The following is a 20,863-nucleotide window of genomic DNA, read 5'->3' on the forward strand; positions in this document are numbered from 1 at the left end:
ATCTATATGGCTTCTATGGCTAATGAAGGTCGAACACAGCGGGTTCCCTTGGCTTAACATACAGCTGAAAAAGAGCTATTAAGAATTCACCACCTGTATTTACTCCTCTGTAAATAGTTCAAACAGTTATTCTGGACATGAAAAGATCAAATAGACAGTCTCCATATGAGCTGTTGCCTGTGTCGCAGAGTAAAAGAGACCTTTCAAAGCCTTTCGAGACTGACTCAGCTGAGAGCCCTGTGCTGTTTTGTGTTTCAAAACGAGCCCTGTGACCACTCACGAGTAAAGTCCCTTCCCTGTGTGTCGCTGAATGTTTGTGTTGTGTTCTCGAAGCGATTTGCAAGAAGGAACCCAGTCTTTTCCCAATGGGACACAACACTTTTATTGACCGGAGGACCAGAGAAACAACGGGGAAGGGACAGAAGAGGACGAGAGCCGAAAGGGACAGATGGATGGAAGAGGCTGAAAGAGAGGATTGTGAGGGAGGAACAGACGGGGAGAAAAAGGTGACAGCAGCAAAAGAAGGAAAACCGAGGGCCGGGAGAAGAGGGAGACAGAGTTAACAGAGAAGAGAGGGACGGTGGCGGTGGCGGTGGTGGGGGGTACAGAGAAGAGGAGGAAAGATAAGAGTGAAGGCCTGCTTACTCTGGCAGTCTCCCAGGCCATCTGTGTTACCATGCTCCACGTCCTGCTCAAAGGCTGATCTGCGGGGGAACAGAGACATCATGGTCAGCAGCGGAAAGCAGGGCAGGCCACGCAGGCTCGCCACACCTAACAAAGTACCAGAGCTATAGGAAAGCTACTACAAAAACAACACCAAACACAGAATATATTACGCTAGCACACGGTGTAAGCTGCAGAAAGCCATATGCTGGATCGAAATCAAAGAGCACCTAGCAGGTGCCCTGGAGGCTTAAAATCAGTGGTTATGAAGGGAGCAGGCAGGCTAGTAAATCCATAACTCACACCTGACTCTCTGCCAGTGGTGTTGAAAAAATAGATTTATGTTTTATTGGACTGTAATAAAATCTGTTATCATATTTGTGAAGCTCTAAATAATGGTTTTGCCATGAGGTAGTTGATATTGATACTGCTCTAATTTAGGTCAGGGAGGTGCATGTAAAGCTAGTTAGCTTAGCGCTATTAGTAGAAAATTACACTTTTTTTGTATAGACTACACAAGACGACTTACTAGTAGGTTTCACTGTTACATTATGTGTGGCTATATGTTATATTTGGACAGGACCAAGCTGTATCCTGCCTGTCCTCCATTTTTTTATGCTAAGTTAAGCTATCATGTTGCTGCTTTCTGTTTCAAATGTGCAGAGATGAGAGAAGGTTACGAGATTAACTCTTGTCAATTTTTTTTTTTTTTAATAAAAACTTCACTTTGTAGTTTCTACAATCTTTTCTCCCGTTACACAGTGTCTCACTTTATCTAGCTTCAGCAGAGATATGAGCATGTAGTTATAATCACATGGGCCAAGACCAGGGCAGTGAGGGGCAACCATGCTTGAGGGCCATCATATGACACGAAGGGAGAGGGTTTTGCGGAGATGTTATTTTCTGATGCAGTCCCGCACCGAGACCTGTTTTCTCCCCGAAAGACCACCATGCAGGCAGCGAGGAGATCTGTTAAACTGAGCGGACCAACTGTCAACCAGGATCACAGTCACACATGACAGCTTTTCACAGTCCTCCTCAGCCCTCCCCGTCCCCATCACCCCCCTCTTCATTACTCCTCCTCCTGTCTCCTGTCCACCCTCCTCTCATCTTCCTCACCCTCCACTGATCTCAATTATAGCATGAAAAAGAATGATTTTCCAAAAAACGCCGTCACACACCCCTTGTGCCTTGATCAGAGTCCAAAATAAGAGCATGACAAGAACAGGGGATTTCAGGAAGAACATGGATTTCTGTTGTTTGGTGCTCAAATCATAATCAAAGTCACTTGATGTATATTTACACGCTGGAGAAAGTTGAAGCATTCCATGTTTTCGTTTCATGGTTTCCGCAAAGTCAGAAAGAAGCTTAATTGGAAAGGAACTGGTGAATTTCCCGCTCTTGATTACCAATCACCTTCAAAATCAAGAAAAACAACCAAGCAACGAGAGGAACTTCCCCTTTTCATGTCTTGGAATACAGTTAATCAACTTATTGCATTTGCTTATCAAACACAGTCATAATTGCAAAGCGGACAGAGAAAGTTGCACAACTGAACCGGAGCACAAATGCAGCCCGAGCACTCCTGATATTCGCTGGATTTTCCTCGCAGCTGCTGTCACCTCGAGCCGCGGTATTGTTTTGGTTTCTCTACCAAAGCCAAAACACAGGCAGCCTTGTGGTCGCGGCTTCCAGAGAAGAAGATTAAAGGGCTGATCTCAAGATGAATTAAAAATGAGTTGTCACACTACAGATAGAGTGTCTGGGCTGTACTTGGCACATAGGAAAGTTCACGAACCGTCGGTTAAAGGGTTCAGGTCCCATAGTGACTGCATTATAGCAACAGAAGTGCTGCCTGTTCGAATGTGACACTACAGACGGTTCAGCTCAGGGTTAAGATCCCACAGCAATACACATAATGCATATTTAAATCCAATTCAAGCAGCACTGTGCATTACTGGAGGCAGCCAAGATCTCCTTTTTCATATTATCAGATGTGATTATTATGTGAGGTGAGTGGTTGCACAGGGGGGACTTGGTTGCTGAAATGCAGGTCAGGCATTTACAACATTAATTATTCATACTGGGATTGAACGAGCCACGGGGGATTGAATATACTGTATATATAGTGTAAAGTCAGTATTCACAATGTGTCCTCAAAGTTGCCCATTCATCGTTGATTCATTGGTTTCATTTTAAGAATACGTTGCTCATCAGCCAGCATACTGCAGCATGAGACAATGAAATGTGAAATTATCCACAAATAATGATCAGCGTTCTGATCTAATTACATATATCTAGTTTGCAAAATAGCAACCATTCGGTATCATATGCAATTACATGCATTAACAAGAGGGGGAGGGGTTGCAGGGGACCATATTGCAGGAGACCAGAGTGCAAGCTGTTTATAGACAGCAGGTATAAGAGGCATAACTCCACATGGGAAAACTGGCATGCTAGCATCAGGGCCAGATGGAAGAAGAAAGGAGGGGAGGCTTGCAAGAGAGAAGGAATATGTCAGAGGAAGGACAGTAAAAGGAAGATGGGTAAAAATAGATGCGCAGACAGGGATGGACGTACGCAGGTAGGATAATAATTAGCTGTAGGTTGAGTAGACAGAGATGGGGAAACAGGGAAAGAGATGGTGCTACTGCGCCTTATTTTAATGAGGAAAAGGAAAGGTAAGAAAGAAGTAAGCAGAAGCTTCTTCTCTGCAGGGACCCGTTTGTGAAAGCAAACCTTTTAAAACAACAACAAAAAAAAGTGTCTGACTCGTCCTGTCCAGCCGCCTAGCAAAAACAGACCTGATCCCGCTAGACCTAATCCCCTCTCTCTTCACTCAGAAATATTGTACCGTAAACGAGCGAGGTCATCTGCCCTCTTAATGCCGGCTCCTGCCCCAAAGTGGAAACTCTGTCAGAGCAGTCCAAAGCTTCGGCTTTGCAGAATAATAACACGATGGGTAGCGTGTGTGTTTGTGCTACGCAAGTTTTGTCTCTACATGTGGTGCACTGGCACGCCAGACCAATCATTTTGCAGCAGGGGGATCAAATTCGTTCAACGTCAAATAGCCGGCGGAGCGCTGGTCCTTTTGTTATGACTTCATGTGTAAAATGTTTTTCCCACCACAGAATTCCATATGCTGTTTGTTCAGAAAGCGTAATCGGGTTCCGTGTCATAAATACAGCCGCAAATTATAGTTACTGTGACCATCGAGCTTTCCCCGGCCCTGGGTACCCAACCCGAGCCTGTGGCAAACAACACTTTCCTTCCATTGAACCCTCCAATAGCCCCTGCAGCTGGTGGAAATTACCCACATCATGTGAGTTTAGAAAGATCACAGATGACATATCGAAAGTGGAATTGCACCATGTATTATACAAAAGTTCAAAGATATCAAGGTAGAAATAGTTACACATCGATTGGACAATGTAGTGAGCACCAATTTGAAATAACGCACAACATGTTTTATTTATTTTTTAAACAGCTTCAAATGTAGGTTGGATCAAAATATCCATGAGCCTCAGTTGCTATTTCTACGGTTAAAAGGTCAGTTCGGTGCACCAACTGGAGTTATGGCAAATTTAAAAGAATCTAAATCTTTGCTGAATTTCATGAAAACAAATCTAAACTCTAACACTAAACCAACATTAACTGCTGTATGTTTTTATTAATATGTGGTCACTTACTTGGTGTTGCTAACCACCTGTCTGCAGGCTCCTTCTGACACCCAACCACAGTATGGGTCTCTGGAGGCTATACATGACCTGGAAGAGAATTACATCACATGATTGGGACACTGGTTTCTAGCTTCTAACAATGATCAGAAAAGATGATTTAATAGGCCGGCGTCAAACCTACTTTTTACACCGTCCATGCCTTTCACAGCGAGACAGTGGAACTTTGACCACACAGGAGGTGAAAGCGACCCACAGCGCGTGGCTCTTGCTGTCAATCTGCATACCAATGATGCGCTTATCGTCCACGCCATCTATACTGCACCTGGAGGACGATAAAACAATAGTCATCCTCGCTGTATGCCGCACTTTTGGAGCCACGCAAATGAGATTTGAGGAAAAAAGACGGGGATTAAGTTGGGGCACAGAGACAAACAGTGAGGTCAGGGAGATAATGCTGAACTTGAGAACATTGGGTCAGCAACAGGCTGGGAGATAAAGACAGATAAAGAAAGGGGTGATACAGATATAACTGATAAACAGACAGATGGGCACTGTGAGCAGTCAGCAATAATGCTGCACTTAACTGGAAAATCCACCCACACTAAGTCAAACCCCCTCCACCCCCTTTCTCTCCCAACATTCCTCCATCCCTGCTAGTCTTCTTTGTCTCGACTGCCCCGTGAGAGCATGCTCTAATCCCTTTGGGGTGTGTCAAGCATCTTTCTATCCCTCCATTCGCCCCCCTCTATCCCGCCATCCTCTGCCTGGGATTTAATCTCCCCTTCGCAGAGCTCTGCTCCTGCATTTACGCTCTCAATTAGGGCTTAGAGTCCAGCTACACTGGGTAATGCACAACAACCGGGCCTGCGTTGATCCAGCTAGCCACACAGGGAAATGGAACACAACTAAAGCCAGATGGCCGGCAGCTGATGGTTGCTCGTACCCAGCCGTGTAGACAGCGAAGGGAGCTAGACGAGAAACTAAACGGGATATACGTTGAGGACGTTCTTCTCCGGCTTGTTACGTCCACATGTTGGACAGCGAACGGCAACCTTGAAAGCCCTTTGGTGGAGTCCTCGCTATCCTTGTCTAACACAATCAAGTCTTCACTCTCGTCTGTGGTCCTCACCGTCTTCACTGTTCTCTCCCCCTCCCCAGCCTGCTGCCATTCGTTCTCTCTCATCCATTGCCTCTCAACTAAATATTTGCTTTGGCAGCGGTGCACTGTGGCCGATTTTTCCGTATTCACTTATACAGCTTATATGCTCAACTTAACCCTCTGTACCAAGTCCGTGAACGCACGCACTCGCGCCCATACAGCCCTGACAGACGTGTCATGTATTAGTGAGAGATCCGTGGCTGACTCTGAAGACAAACACAGACCTCGGCGTGAGTGAGTTTCCTTTAATCAGCCAAGATTTTGGAGGAGCTGGACTCCGCTCTGGTTGGGAACCACAGCGCTGCCTTATCCAGAACCTTAGGGTCTATGTCTTTAATTTAGAAGCTGTGGCTGGGCAGAGTGTAACCTGATAAAACCCTTTCAAATGATAGAGTAGCCATCTGGCTTGCTGGCTTTTCTTTAGAACTTGGGTCAGGGGAACTGAGCGGTTGCGATGGAGCTGGTGGGTTGGTGGGTTGGCTGAGTGGATAGATGATGGAAACATTCAAAGTTAAACACGCTTTCTCTCGATTACACACAATGGCTGGCCTTCCTTCGTTTGTAGCAACGGTATCCATGTATTTCTCCATTTCTATCCGCCCCTCCCTCATACGCATGTAAGCCCAGAGCCACATACTTGTCGGGGTTGTAGACATTAAGCTCCTCTAGGAACAGGCTGTCGTTGAGGAAGCCGTTGTTCATCTTGGCCAAGAATTTGAGCACGATGCCTTTCTCTGATCCCAGGAACACCACTGTTTGGTTCTTATGCGGCCCCGCCTCACTGTCCACCACGATGCGTGTCAGGCGATATCTGGAAGAGAGAATATCGGGAAAACTATATCAACCAATCAGTCACTTCATTAATTAACCAGTTTGCCGCCCATTTGAGGTTCAGGCTCGCCCTTCGGAACTGGAACAGATGTTGATGAACATAATTGGCAGGGCTTCTGTGCAAATGTTTTGAACTCGGCCCCAGTACAGTACTTTTTCAACCACACCACCAAAACCTGAGTTAAGATGGAATAAATTTGCATGAATAAAAAGATAGTTGCGTGAAAACAAAAAACAAGAAGAAGAAAATGACTGTAATTTCGCAAATGATGATTACATAACCAATCAATCAATTAACACCTTCAATCACGCACATCAGAGGTTGAAAAACAGACTAAGGAACAGCAGGGCACTCGTATTAATCTCATTAATTGATTTTTATTTCATTAAAAACTCAGGTTGCCACAGGGCCTGTTGGGTGGTTCCTGAAAGAAAAACATCACAAAAAAGTTGTCTAAGCAACAAACACCAAGTGCTACTTCCTGCTCTAATTGACAGCTGCTGATCGCAGTTTGGCTTTGAACCAGTTGGAAGTGGATAAAACTCCAAGCGTACCTAACAGATTCGTATTACCTAATTAGACACCTGCCAGTCAGTGAGCTGGGGCATAGATGCCCTGTTGTGCTTGTGGGTGTTAGAATAAAAACTCAGACTGATCAAATAACAAGAACTGGTTTTAACAAACACGTCTCAAGGCCGTTTTATTCATTCCTCTGCAGATATTTATCAGTTTCAGGCTAAGAGGCTGTTAAAGTTATCAAACGGGAACCCACATACTTACACATCAGCGAGTATTATGCAAATGCTTCATTCCATGATTCTTTAATTGAAGGAGATGGGATTTAAAGATTAAAGATGAGAACTTATCTGGAAATCTAGGAAGTCCCCTTTTATCCTCATTAATGTTTACTGAATGGTATCTGTGTGCAAATGGGTGAAACGGTACACACGAGTGAAACTGTGCTGTCTTCGGAGGTAACGGCAACAAATATAACTTTTACACCATAAGCCCATTAAATGACAAGGCCATGTCTTCTTATCCTATTCCCTGCTTCTGTTTTCTTTAAATACCCTGGAAAAAGCCCAGAGACACTGACTTTATCAAGTCACCACCAACAACAATCTGATGTGATTTGGATCTATTCAAACATAAGAGGATATCACAGTGAAATAATGCAGTCTCAAGGAATATTTCCTTTCCCATTCAAGATAATAAATTTCACAAGAGGGGGATCCTTCAGATTGTCTCCCCCTCACCAAGTGGCTGATTGTTCCCAGCCAGCTAAAGTCACCGCCATAGAACAGCAAGTGCCAAGATAGAAAAAAAAAAAAAAGCTTTTTGAAATTTGAACCTGGATATTGGGGTGTAACAAGGATCAGACCCTATTACTGACTTCAGTTCCAATTGACTTCAGCTCAAGAGTAGTTTTCCACATCGAAACAGTGACAGATATCATAAAAGGCCTCGTTCCTCTTCCCCCACACAAGACCTCATGATGTTTTCAGAGCTCATACAATACTTCCAACGGCAGCATGTGACTCGCATGCGAGGGGCTTCTCACTGTGCTGATGTTTCAGATCAAATCGAACAGATGTATTACTGATTAAAGACAGAAACGCTGTCATTCATGGTGTAGTCATATCATATAGCGCACTAATGAACAGGGAGAACTGTAGGGATAACCTTGATGAAAGCTGTTCACATTCTGACTAAGGCAGCACAGTATGTAGGTCAAACCTCAGCAAAGAAGGCGCAAGAGTGTGATAAGATGCAAAAAGCTATGAAGAATTCTTCATGTAGCAGATCTTTAAAGCTGTGTTGTCGCCAATGAGGCTTGTCAAGGGCCTGGCATGCTGTCCTAACCTTAAATCTTGCGCAGCTGCAGTTCAGAAATGGGTCCAAATTAAAAACTAGATTTTCTACTTTCCACCGAATGCACTGTCTGCCAGTACTTCCCTGACGGCGGGGTGGCGGTACGCTGTCGCATTTCCCCAGAGGCTAGCTGTGTGCAGTGTAAGTAAAAGCCAGATGGACCTTTATAATCAAAAGGCATCAGGCGCTGGCTTTTGGGAAATGGGCTCAGCTGCGGAAACTCTGGACAAAAGTCCGAAACTTTTTAGACCAGTATCCTCTCCTTGATATGTCCTCAAAGGATTTAAAGAAGCAATTTGTAACAACGAGCCGGACCTAATTTTGAACAAGGTCCAGTTCGGATGGTTTACTCCGTCTTTATCACTACGCAGTCACTCAGGGAGATCGATGGAGCCGACTGGTGTCTCCTTTACTACAACAAAAACAGGTCAGTGGACGGTTTGTGATGGAGCACCACTGTCTGTTAATGAGCCCGGCTCTCTGAGCAGCACTTGAAGTAATTGTTGTCCGGGGCTGAAGAGGCTCATAGACCTCTGAGTGTGTAATACTTACCGAACCATGGTCTTGAGAAACCAGGGCCTGTTAGCAATGGAGGGCACGGCCTCATCCATCAGAGGATGCATCTTGATGAAGTTGAGTGTGTCATCGGGGAACTCATTGGATACCTTGTACCTCTCCATGGATGGAGTGCCCGCGCAGTTGCCCGGCCTGAAAATGGAGAAGAGGAATGTGATGAAGGGAGAGGAAAAAAGTACGAATGAAAAGAAATCACAAATGAAAGCCTACCGAGCAATTTATCATTATGAAAGCTCAAACAGAATGCTGGAAGTTCATCTTGCCTAGAATCAATGCAGGTGCACCTTTAAATTACTAAGCAGTAATTTCCGAGGGGCTTTGGTAAAATAGGAAGACACAAGATGTCTTCTTCTGTCTGGCCTTGAGCTAAGGCGCTGAGACATTCTATCTATCTGATCCTTTTACAGGGAGTCGGTGAGCGTCTTGTAAAAGAGAAGCTGTTTTTGATAGCATATCCCCTTTGCCGGCATCTCACCTCTGAGAGCTTGTAAAACCCCTTTACTGCGTGGTCTTTGATACCCTGCCACAGCACATAATCTATGCCAGGGCCTAGAAATATTAGCCAGCTGGCCACTGGATGTCTGATAACATGTAAGGACCAGATCCTACAATATATATATACTTGAGAGATATTGGTGAGAAATATTTATTAGGCACGAGAGTGGGGGATCTCTATGTGATCACACCATGATGCCAAAGAGAATTTCAGTTTTTTTTCCCCCCGTTCTTAATAAAATTCGTGATCCTGCTTAAAAACGCATTCATAGTTAAGAACATATCACGGCAAGAGCAGTAATGGCCGGAGCTGTAACGTCTTGTTTGCTGTTGCTACATTTATGTCTGGGCACATATGGACCGCAGAACGGAAACAGACATCCCTTAAATACGAAAGTCTGTAAATGATTCAGTAAGACGGTCTAACACATGGCGGAGCAGTCTGCCGCAGGGCCAGACCTAAGAGGCATTGTTACAACTCTCCGTCTGTTTGCCTGCAGATGAAAGGTCCGAACACACCAGAGGATGGAAATGAAATCAATCACATCAATTACTACAGAAACAACGACCGCTCTATCCGATCTTTGAAAAGACTGACCTTGTTGAACATAAACAAGCAATTAAATGCTAATTGGGGTGTAGAGGGTAAACTCACGCGTACACTCCCATTCATACAGTGCGCAGGAGCGTCGCCACTGACTGGTGAGGAACCGCCTCCTCAACCATATGGGAACATGCACACACTCACACACACATGTTATCATGTCCCAGATCTTTGTATTAAATCATTTTTTTCCCCACGCTGCAGGGTAGGAGCTCTTAGCACACTAATTAATGGGCGATAGATGGGAGATTGATCAGCTTTGTACGTTTGTGGAATTAGCCAACCATCTGTAAAATGATCTCATGCATCATTTGTCGATACCAATGCAGCTGCGTGCGGGGGGAGAGGTGAGATGATCAACTTTGAAAAGTGCACAAGTGTGTACAGTGTGCGTGGATGTGACGCAGTGCGATGAAGAACGTGTGATCCCTGAACTGAAGATAAAGCACGAACCCATGATGCAACATGAGTTCAAAATGTGGCGACGTTGACACATTGTGATTCATCGCGTGTTATGCACTGATTAGGCGGCCATATAGTATCTTATGTGAGCGCGTGTGTGTCAGAGCCAGACGTGAGAAGGAGAAGAGGAAGAGGCGTATATATGTGTGTGTAAATGCGTGCGGTGCACTTAAATAACTGCCGTTGTACCTTGGCTTGGGAACCTTCTCTTCAGGAAATGGCGTCCAGGTGGAGTCTGGGGATTTCTGCTCTTTGAAACGCCCCGTGAATGTGTTGGCCACGTCCGCCATGTCATAGGCACACACTGCCGAACCTGGAATACTGCCACAACACACACACGCACACATAAAACATAACATAAAAATCCTCTTGACTGAACACATCAGAGAAACACCTTGCAAATTCTGGACTATCTACAGGTGACAAAAATAAAAAAAAAAAATTGAATGGATTGACAAAGATGGTTTATTTTAGCTGGTGCACGTTCACACTGTGAAAGTTTTGAATGAATTTGTTAGATTAGGAAAATAACCATGCTAAATTTCCTTAATTATACGAAAAGACAATGTAAAAAAATTATTAATTCGTTAATTGCAGTCATTTTTATTGCTCCGTACTGATTTTTGAGCTCTGTACACTGGTGCAACTACTTGAGGCTCTTCTGAGCTCACTTTCCTCTTCCAGACTGGGTTTCCCCAAAACCCTCGAGGCATCAAAGTTTATCACAAGTCTACTGTTCAGCTCAAAATATGGACAACAGATTGTCGTATTACTGCTTTTCATTTTCTGGGGAAAAACACCCGTCTTGTGATAGCAGCCGAACCGCTGGCTTCGTTCTGTCTGTGTGGAATCAATGCATAGCAGATTACTGAATCACTTTTCCATTTTCTTTATGCATCTGTTCTCAGAAATAAAAACTAAGAACCGTTTACAGAAAAAGCAATCTCTTTCTCTCTTTCTCAGCTGGATGGATTTTCTTGCTGTTGCATCATGGGTTAAATTCATCATGTAGACAATAGGGAGACAGCAGCGTACACAAGGGCAGCATTATAGCAAGCAGGGTCAGAAAGCTGCGGATTCTTGGCTTAGCTACTAAATTGCGGTAATTACCCTTTGCATTAGATATTTACTGAAAGTTAGACAGCCATTTGTCTGTTTATACCAGGCTTCCAACAAAGGGAGCTAGCTGCTGATCAAGCCGGCCAGTTAGCAATAAGACCACGCAGCAGCCCAGACTGAATATCCGGACAGACAATTAAACAGCACAAACCCTGAGAGCTGTCTACAATCTGAATGTGTTCCCTCTAATTTCATCCCCTGACTATGAAATGGAAAATTAATGCTAGGATCAAAACCGGCGCTTATAGAAATTTTCAGAGGCACTGCTTCATTGGGTTTTAATGTCCATTAACCATGCTCAATTGCGTTGTCACAAGCAATTGTCTTATCTGCTAAAAAGCAGCCATAAAATGGAAAATTACAATATGTGCGAGCTATCAGCCGAGCGCTATAGCTTTGTGGTAATTTTCAATTTAGATAAAGGGTCCCGCCGCCTGCGAACATGAAAACAGCCCTGAATGTGATTTTGTAAAGGCGAAAAATAAGATTAAACACCTGCATGTCGAAAGGGCAACAAAACAGTTTTGACAGAAGATGTAAATGTTGACCCGTGGGTTAAGAAGTTGCACGTCGCCGAGAGGCACAGCGGGGGCACTCGCTACCAATGTTAGCAAAGGTCACGCTGTCATAATGTTGATGAATTGAGGGCACTTTCATGTATTTCAAACTGAGAAGGATGATCAGGTTAATAAATGAAAAGTGCAAACGGCTGGTGACACACGTGAACTTATCTGAGATGAGGGAAAAGCCAAATAAAATGTCTTCAACTGTAAACAAGTTCAACAGTGTCGACGTTTCAGATGCTTCGGCTTTAGTTCGTTACCTGTTGTAAGGTGTGGAGAAGGTTGCCATGACCACATCCCTCCCGTTGATGTGAATGACATCTGTCACAGCCTGCAGGATGTTGAAGTAGAAGTGGGAGTCGCCGGGAATGGAGCAGTTGAGTCGGGACTTGAGGAACGAGGTCCACTGCTTCTCTAGGACACGCGGCGAGCCGCCTCGGTCGTTCTTACAAACCCTCGCCACACGGGGAAACACCACCTGATCCACACAAACGCAACTGAATGGTTACGCCTGAACAGCTTGAGGTTTTCCATGAAACAGCCAAACGTTGTCTATGCCCAACCTTGGACATGTGCAATGTGGCAAAAGCTGCAAATCCCTGAATGTCCACTGGAAGTTCAAAAGGTCCAGCTTTACAGCATTAACAAACATTATAGTCTGGTATAAATCGTTCATAATAAAATGATACACCAACTTAAACTGTATTAAGCTTTAAATTCTGCATAGTTCAACACAGGTACGATCACAAGTCGACAGTTGTCTAGACACCACCTGCACACCTCTGCTCCATTCACACTCCACCTCTTTGCCTATTTTTGGATTAACTGGGAATTAGGTGGAGTCAGCCGCTTCCAAAACGCCTTAAAAAGCGCTCAACAGGAAACATATAGGTGACGTCACAGGGTATTTTCCCGTCTTCGTACACAGTATCCATGTTGATGTCACATCTGCACACACTAAAGGCCTTGTTTGGATGACGAAAATACTTGGGACCACACTATCTTAATCCAGTGTTTCACCACTTTATAGCAAATTAAAGACACAAGAGTAAATTGGAGCATTTGATATAGTGTTAAAGAGTCATCACCTGGCAACAGAAAGTATAAACCAAACAGCTTCAAATAGGAGCCGGTGCAGTAATTGCAACTGTGCTGTAAGATTGTGTAGTCAGTATTGTAATTAGCCGTTGTCACACTATACTTAACAGCTATAAATCTAACCCTGACCTGGAATTGACAGCGTGAATAAGAGCAAACATGCATTTAAACCAGATCCCTACACATACACCCACAGACAACCACACACGCACACACACACACACACACACACCCTCACCCAGGAATACACCACAGTCCTCCACTTTCTCACACACTGACTCACACACACAATACGATTTGAGAAATGCAGAAGTTCCAGCTAAAAAAAAAACAAAAAAACAAAACCTACGCACGCCTGGCTAGTGTGAGATTTTGCAGCGCTGACGTTATAAAACATGTAGAAGGGATTAGAAGCTTTAAGGGGAAATGAAACGTTCACGTATTGGTCCTTGTACTGCCAACTGTTTCCGAAATAACACCTTTGCTGCAGTTAAATATTAAAAAGTTGCCTAAATTAAAGATTTAAGAAGTTTATTTTTCGTCATTTCCACCTGGCTTGTCTGCTAGGGAGTCACCAATTTGAATACCCCTCTGAAAGTCGTTGGAAAAAAGACGAGGGTGAAATGGAAAACGATCTTGAGTCTGGTATAAATCCTGTTGGATATTTGAACCGATACAGTGTGGAAACCAAAGAAACTGGGGTGCCACTAAGAGTGGAAGAAGTGGTGAAAGTGGTGGTTTGGAGAAAGGAGCGTGCTGAAAAGGCTACCTGGAGCCAGTGTGGCTACTGTACACCGATGCCCACTGTTTCAGAGTCCATCTGTTGCCAGGAGGCAGACCTGGACCGTTTAAACTGTGGTCTGTCTTGGCACCACGGTGCGTATATTCGACGTTATATGTCGGGAGGTGGACGTGTTTGAAGTGGCAATGCTATTACTGAAAGATGTCTGAGTAGAAACCCTGGAAAGCCACGTTTGTAGCAGGTAAGCCAAGCTAGCCATAACCACACGTTAAAATGCGAAATAAAACAAGTACGCACAATGTGGTGTTGGATAGATAAAGGAATATGACTATAAACAGTGTGAACAATAAATCTGTGTTAACTTTATTTAGGTGTAGCTTTTGTTTAACTGACGCCTGGTTGCTCCATCTGCACTAATTAGACCTTTGCTAGTTTAAGCTAGCAACGGGCGTTAGCCAGCAATGACTGTTCCTATGATTAGTTGTTTTTTTGTTTTTTTTTCTAAATCTTTCACTATGACTAAAACAATCTAACTTTCACCATCTGTCTTTCTCAAGCTCTCTCCTCTCTCTTTCACTGTCTGTCGCTATGGGAATCACCAAGGCAACCAACCCCATGACGACACGGGCCACAGTACGGCAAGATGGCGGCGCCCGTGCTAAAAAACATATAACAGCAGCTGTATTTTCTCCTTATATGCTAACATTTGTCAATAGTTTGATATTTTTTTGATAAGACAACTACTATAAAATGCAGTTTATTTGATTGAGTGCTTCATTTCCCCTTTAAAAGAAATATGAAAGTATGTCAGGTTTACATCAAAACTATTAAGTACGTCGTGTTTCTACCTTATTTGTGTGTGTTATCTGGACACAACTAGACACACATAGAACCATAAAATATGCAAACATACACACATAGCATGTATAGATCTATTACATGTTTGTGTTTTTTAGATAACGACATTAAAACTAAACAGAAGCCAAACCTGCCACAGAAGATTTATCAGTTTGCCACAATGCACAGATGACTGTTTACATTGTCAGGGAAGGCCATCGTAGTGTGTAATAATGAAGCGATATCATTCGCTAAATGTTAAACTGCTCTCTGCACCATCAGTCCAACCACCACACGCACAATTATACTGACAGTGCTTTCAAAACACCCAGCAGATTGAGAGGCCTGATTTGTATTCGTGCTCTGTATAACACATGGCTGTCACTTCTGGCAGTGAATCCATTATTTCAGCGTTTCTCGTTCACTTTTTTCTCATCTCGGTCGGAAGCTCTCCTTCTCACCGCCTTCTCTTTTGTGTTTTCTTTCATTTATTCTCCAAAATACATATTGAGCGATTCATTTCCATAACGCATTTCCTTCTACCTGCCGTCCTGTTGAACTTGCTCAGGGAAGATTCAGCAAAAAAAAAAAAATTGATTTGGGGAAATTAATAGGAAAAATTTTGTACTTGAGGAAAGTCTGTCTCTTCTTCAACCTTTTAGAATTGGGTGGAATTCCTCTTGTGAACAGTGAGACTATAGGTCAAATTGGAGTACTGTGTGGCGGATGCAGACGTGCAATTCGAGTGATATATTTAGACTTTCAAAATGGGACGTCCAGACGTCTATAGATTTTCTTTTTGAATCTATTTTAGGTCCTGTATCCTGCCCAGTAGTTGTGTGCTGATGAAAAATGTTTTGGCTGGTTTACAGCTCCTGAAAGCCTCCTTCCCGTTAAGTGATACACCCATATCCTGTTAGTTTCCTCAGACACTTCCTGATTCGCCCAGTAAATAGGAAGTCACCTCTGATTAGAGTTCAAACAATGGCAGAAGAATATGGCCTGGGCTTACCTTTCCCATTGTGTTGTACTCCATGGCAATTTCCCGAAAGAAGAAATAGATGAAGTCCCCGTAATCAACTGCCTGAACAAAGTAAGGCTCTGCAGGAGGAAGGAGAAAAATATGCGCAAAGTGATGTGACAAAACAGTTTTGACACCATATTTCACAGTAAACAGCCTGAGTGACTGTCATATTACATGCAGAAACGCACCGACTGTGAGCCTTGAAAGCCTCAATCTATCATCCATCATATCAGCAAAACAATTTGCATGCACGGAAAGACGGATCTCTCTATTGAGTTTTGACAGTCTGGACTTGTGCTTGTATCTCCTCGGGGCAGAGCAATTCTAACTCTAGACGGGTAGGTTGGCAAAATGACTGAATTAAACAGAGCGTGTAGCATTAGCATACGTGCTCCTGCTCCTCAGACTTTCATTCATATACCGGCACAAAGACATGTTTGCACATAAATCATAAGTCACAAAAACACAAACACACAGTCAAGCGTGCACGTCCAAAGTCTGGCTTGTTTTCTGGCTTGTCAGTCAGCTCGGTGCGCTCCAACCACGGGGACTTTGTTTGTGTGTCCCCCACTCACCTTTCAGCCATTTGGAGTCGTGTTTGACAGTGCGCAGAGTCGGGCTGTCTCCAAGGCTACGATAGATGACCGCATCGATCGCTAGAAAGTCTGTTACGGTGGCCGAGTACAGCTTGCCATCTGGAGAGGGAACACAGAGACAGAAAGAGCAATAAGGGGAAAAGATGGAGACAAAGATGGGAGAAGAATGAAGAGAGACAGACACAGAGAGCCGTTAAGGAGGGGAGAACAAAAAAAACAAAAACAAAAGTGAAGAACATTAAGGTAAATCAAGGGAGAAACATATAAAGCCACTCAGAGACTTTGTCTCTCTGTGGCTGGATAAACAAACACGTTGCAGACGGCTCGGACCTGGAAAATGAATGAATCACACAAACCGAAGCGAATCTTTGATGGGCAACAAACAGCCTGTACACACACTTAAACATGTTACACACTCGTAATTGCTCGTAATCTCGCAAACACACTTCAAAAGCACAAACACTGGGGCCCGGGCACACACGTCCAATCTTAGAGCTCCACAGAAACCCACAGCCACGCACATACGTACACGCACATGCTTCGCAAACACAATCCGCCACCAGCATGACCTCAGCCTGCCTTGGCTACGACCACAGTGGAAACTCAAACTACATAATTGAAAGGATAGCAGTCAGAGGAACCCTCTTGATTACTCAGTGCTTCCAGCTCCTTCCAAGCAGTTCTATAATACATTTACTGCTCAAGTTAGGCATTTTCCCACATCTTCTGGTTTTAAAACGGCATGGACAGATCATCAATACGACCATAAATTGGTTCACAGAAAATGTGAACAGGGACTCGATGTCTTTAGCAGTCTGTGGGTCCATTGCAGCATTAGGAATCGCACCCCGCCAATGAAAAAGTGACTCATTCTAAACAAATCCACTCAAGGCTCACTTTTCATCTTGTGCAATCTGAAATCAAATGGATGAGAGACAAAGACGACGGCAGCGTAGTACGATTAAAGCCAGAGACATTCAGCTCCGTCTGTTACCGCAAAACAATTGTTCCGAAAGAACTCTAATAAGAGGCGCATTCCCGACACAGACCAAATGTAGCCCCGAGATTGATGATTTGCTCCAGAGCATGCAGCGCAGATTGGCTTTCGTTTTCGTCATGTTGCCGGAGCGGCACCATTAGAATGAACCGCAGAGTATTAAGAAGAACAATATTGAATACAACCGCAACTAATCCCTCACTCAAATACACTCAACTTTCCCATCTAGTGCGAACAAGTCGCAGTGTTTAATAACTGCAGGCGGCAAAAAATTAATGCTTTTGACTGATGGGGTCGATGAATCCGGGAACTATCGCACAAACTTAATCCACTGTCACTTCATTGCGACTCGTGTTTTGTCTAATGCTAAACCACAGGACAAGACGGTGTGAAAAACACAAAGCAATAAAGGCAACTGTCAGTCTGACGTGCACAGATGTGTTTAATCTTACCAGCAAAGAGGGCGACGTTGGCGTGTTTGGCATCGTACGGACAGCGTGCCATCCCACTGATCTCCTCCCCCAGAGCGTCCAGGGTGTCCATCTAGGGTCACGAATGAGGCGAGAGGTCAAGAGAGGGGTCAAAACAATGGACTGTGCAGTGTCAGACAAAACAATGGACTTAAAAATAAAACATAGGAAGAGGTCGAGCCCGGTTGGAGGTAAAGAGCTAGAGGAGAAGAATGTAAATCTCAAGGCCCTGTTAAGAACACAGGGTTAAATTAGAGAAATATGGAGCGCTTCACAATAAAATGCACACTGGGTTACCCAGCCCAGGGGTGTTTCCATGTAAATCTGACCTAGACTCGTATCTCTCGGACGACCGTCTGATGTCCTACTGAGCGTCTGTCTAAACAGCCCAACTGGGAGTATCTGGGAAAGTGTCACGGAGAGAGATTAAAAATACAGACATTTTCCACAGCACCATGTTTCACGGTACGGGTGGATGTGGTTGGCCCCTGCCATCTTTTATCCTTCAACTGTACTGGTGTTAAAGAAGAGTTTTAACAACCCCCAAGACAGATCAACCCATTTACTGCAGCGCTTTCCCCTGACCTGATTTCTAAAGTCTGTGCTTTTGTTGTGAAGAGGAAAAAAATGGGCAGGGGAAAAAAAAAATGGGTGAGCACACAGCACTGAGCAGGGAATGTGAGAAATGTTTTACTAAACCACAGTAGTTTTTAAATAGTAGATTGTGCAGTAGTCATTATTTTACTTATATTTTGCAGCCTCTACTTTGTCTTCTGCCAAGAGCTACTTGGGCAAGACTTGTTCCCTGATTACGTATATTTCGGGAGAAATTCTCATTTAAATATCGCACACAGACAACATAAAAGTTGTCTTTGTTGCCGTTTATCAGGTTTTGTTTTCCAGTTGCTCGGTAATCCCGTTTCTATTTTCCGTCCTTGTCCGTCGTTGTCGTTGTCCTTTTTCCATCCAGCGGGATGATGTGTGCGAATCAGAATTTAAACAAGTTTTTCTCATTTTGTTCCCAATTTAGTTGTCGGCAGAGCATGGCAGAGGATCGGATGTGGGTGAAAGTTCACTATCATCCCACCATGGGAAGGCTTGTCTTGCCCAGCGTGCTTCAGGGCACTCTCCGACCCTGGCTGAGGACCAGGGATACACACGAGTGTGCACATGACACAAGAAAAAGTCTTCTGCATCGACCGACGCCTGAGGTCAGGGATTGCCATCGCGCAGTTTGCCTACGGGTTCACGGTACATGGCAGATTCTGACTTCTCCATCTATCTCGCGCTCTACCTCCTCACTTTCTCCCTTTCTCTTGACAAAGAGCATAATAGCTCGCCAGGGCTGCAAACTGCTTACGCCGCCCTTTCTGGTTTCTAAACAGGTCATTTTGTTTTCTATTCCTGTCTCGACGGAAACGGTTATCATCTGCCCACTAAAAAGGTCACACACACTCCGGCGCAACGCTGGAAAAGCTTGCCAGAGAAATTGTTGAGGCTGATTTGGCAGAGAAAATTACAAGTGACCTTTTACAACAAACACAGAACCACCACCAGCACCACCACCAGCAGCAGCAGCAGCAGAAAAAGAAGTAGAAGAAGAAGAAGAAGCAGGGCATTTAACGTTTTCTTATTCCTTCTGTTGCTTTAGAAATTACGGGAAGGTGGATATATGCAGGCAAGCTGGACATATATTGTTATTAGACAGGGTAGACTGTAATTATAGATTAGACTGAGTTAATCATAAGAGACGCGGGTAGCTGAAGGTCAGGTAAGTCCTCTGAATCAGAGCGTTCTGTGCGCGCAGAACGGCATGGGAACTCGGTTGAGCTTGAAGCGTCAGCAGCTTCTGTGTCATCTACCTGACACAAACACTCCCTCCTTCACTGACACATCACAAACATGCTCTCACATATCTTTCACACCACAGCGGCTACCCCCGCCCTCGGTCCCCCTCAGCTGATTTCACCAAGGTAGTGACCTCTGTCTGCTGGGCTTGACCGGCTGTCACTAATCTATTCCTGCCGTTTGAACTGAGGAAGACACTCCCAGGGCAATCTTTTCAAGTTGAGCAGAAAAAAAGAAAAAAAAAAAACAACAGCCTGGTTTTCACTTCACTGCCATCATCCGTGTCTGAGGCAATGTCCCCTGTTTTGAAAAAAAAAAAAACAGGGCAATAGAAATCCATAAAAGTGCCACGGCATTTTTAAATATTACCATAAAGAAATATGGCGTTTAAACAGCCAGATGGATTAACTTTTTTTTTTTTTTTTAACCTTGTTTACCAGACAAATGTTATTATCCCGTCAACTCCGCCGGCTGCCAAAGAGGAAGAAGTGCTTCAGCTTTGTAGATACACAATTCAAAGTAATGTGAAGGGAACAGTGGCGCTGTCACACTTCGTCAGACCTGCCTTAACAACAAACTGTTTGGCTGAGATCTACTGTAGCTTAGCGCGTGAATGTACAGCGGCCTCGGCTCGGGCTGCAGCGTATCTGGATGAATTAATTACTACAACATGCTCGTTGGTGTTATCCATAGGCTATATGCTAATTAATTAGACAAACACAATGTAGATCCAAAACATGCCCACCAGGAGTGTTTTAATTGGCAAAGTGTTCAGGGTGAGGGACACTTTTTGATTCTGCTCCTCTGTTGTTTTCTTGAGGACACTTTTATGGGCTTTATTTATCACTGCTGAGGGATTTGTGAAGTCGTACCGAGGACGAACGTAGGGTAAACTGAGCAAAAAATCCCACTTATTAACAATCAGCTTGAAACGGCTGCTTTGAAATGTTATTTTATGGAATAAGCACAGTAAATAAAATTTTAAGAAAGTGTAAGTAGTCTGAAAGGGCAACCCCTGACAGACTCTACCAGTCCCAGGATACTGATGCATTTTCTATAGTGTGCAGCTAGGTTGAGTCCCGGCATATTTTTTTTGTACGTGGTACATATTTCCACCTGCAACAACCTACTCCATCTATAAAGGTCAAGTGCACAAGTTCACACCTGGGCCAGAAGCGGCTGTGTAAACCAAACAAGGACACCTCTCCCTGGGAGATTAATAGTCA

At 44.1% G+C, this 20,863-nt stretch overlaps 1 protein-coding gene across 5 annotated transcripts in view; it reads right to left on the minus strand.

Annotated features, from left to right (window-relative positions):
* The window catches only part of sema6a (sema domain, transmembrane domain (TM), and cytoplasmic domain, (semaphorin) 6A), a 99,024-nt gene that overhangs the window by 18,439 nt on the left and 59,722 nt on the right, over positions 1-20,863 (minus strand). For all 5 annotated transcript variants that reach the window (XM_047590903.1, XM_047590902.1, XM_047590906.1 and 2 more), the window contains 10 exons: positions 17,772-17,862; positions 16,302-16,421; positions 15,715-15,803; positions 12,286-12,503; positions 10,533-10,664; positions 8,759-8,914; positions 6,140-6,313; positions 4,525-4,665; positions 4,353-4,430; positions 646-704 (listed from right to left, as the gene is read on the minus strand). In XM_047590903.1, coding sequence (XP_047446859.1) covers positions 646-704; positions 4,353-4,430; positions 4,525-4,665; positions 6,140-6,313; positions 8,759-8,914; positions 10,533-10,664; positions 12,286-12,503; positions 15,715-15,803; positions 16,302-16,421; positions 17,772-17,862 — 1,258 coding nt within the window. The remainder of the gene's footprint in view (positions 1-645; positions 705-4,352; positions 4,431-4,524; positions 4,666-6,139; positions 6,314-8,758; positions 8,915-10,532; positions 10,665-12,285; positions 12,504-15,714; positions 15,804-16,301; positions 16,422-17,771; positions 17,863-20,863) is intronic.

This window comes from Mugil cephalus, chromosome 8, assembly GCF_022458985.1.
Source record: "Mugil cephalus isolate CIBA_MC_2020 chromosome 8, CIBA_Mcephalus_1.1, whole genome shotgun sequence".
NCBI lineage: Eukaryota > Metazoa > Chordata > Actinopteri > Mugiliformes > Mugilidae > Mugil > Mugil cephalus.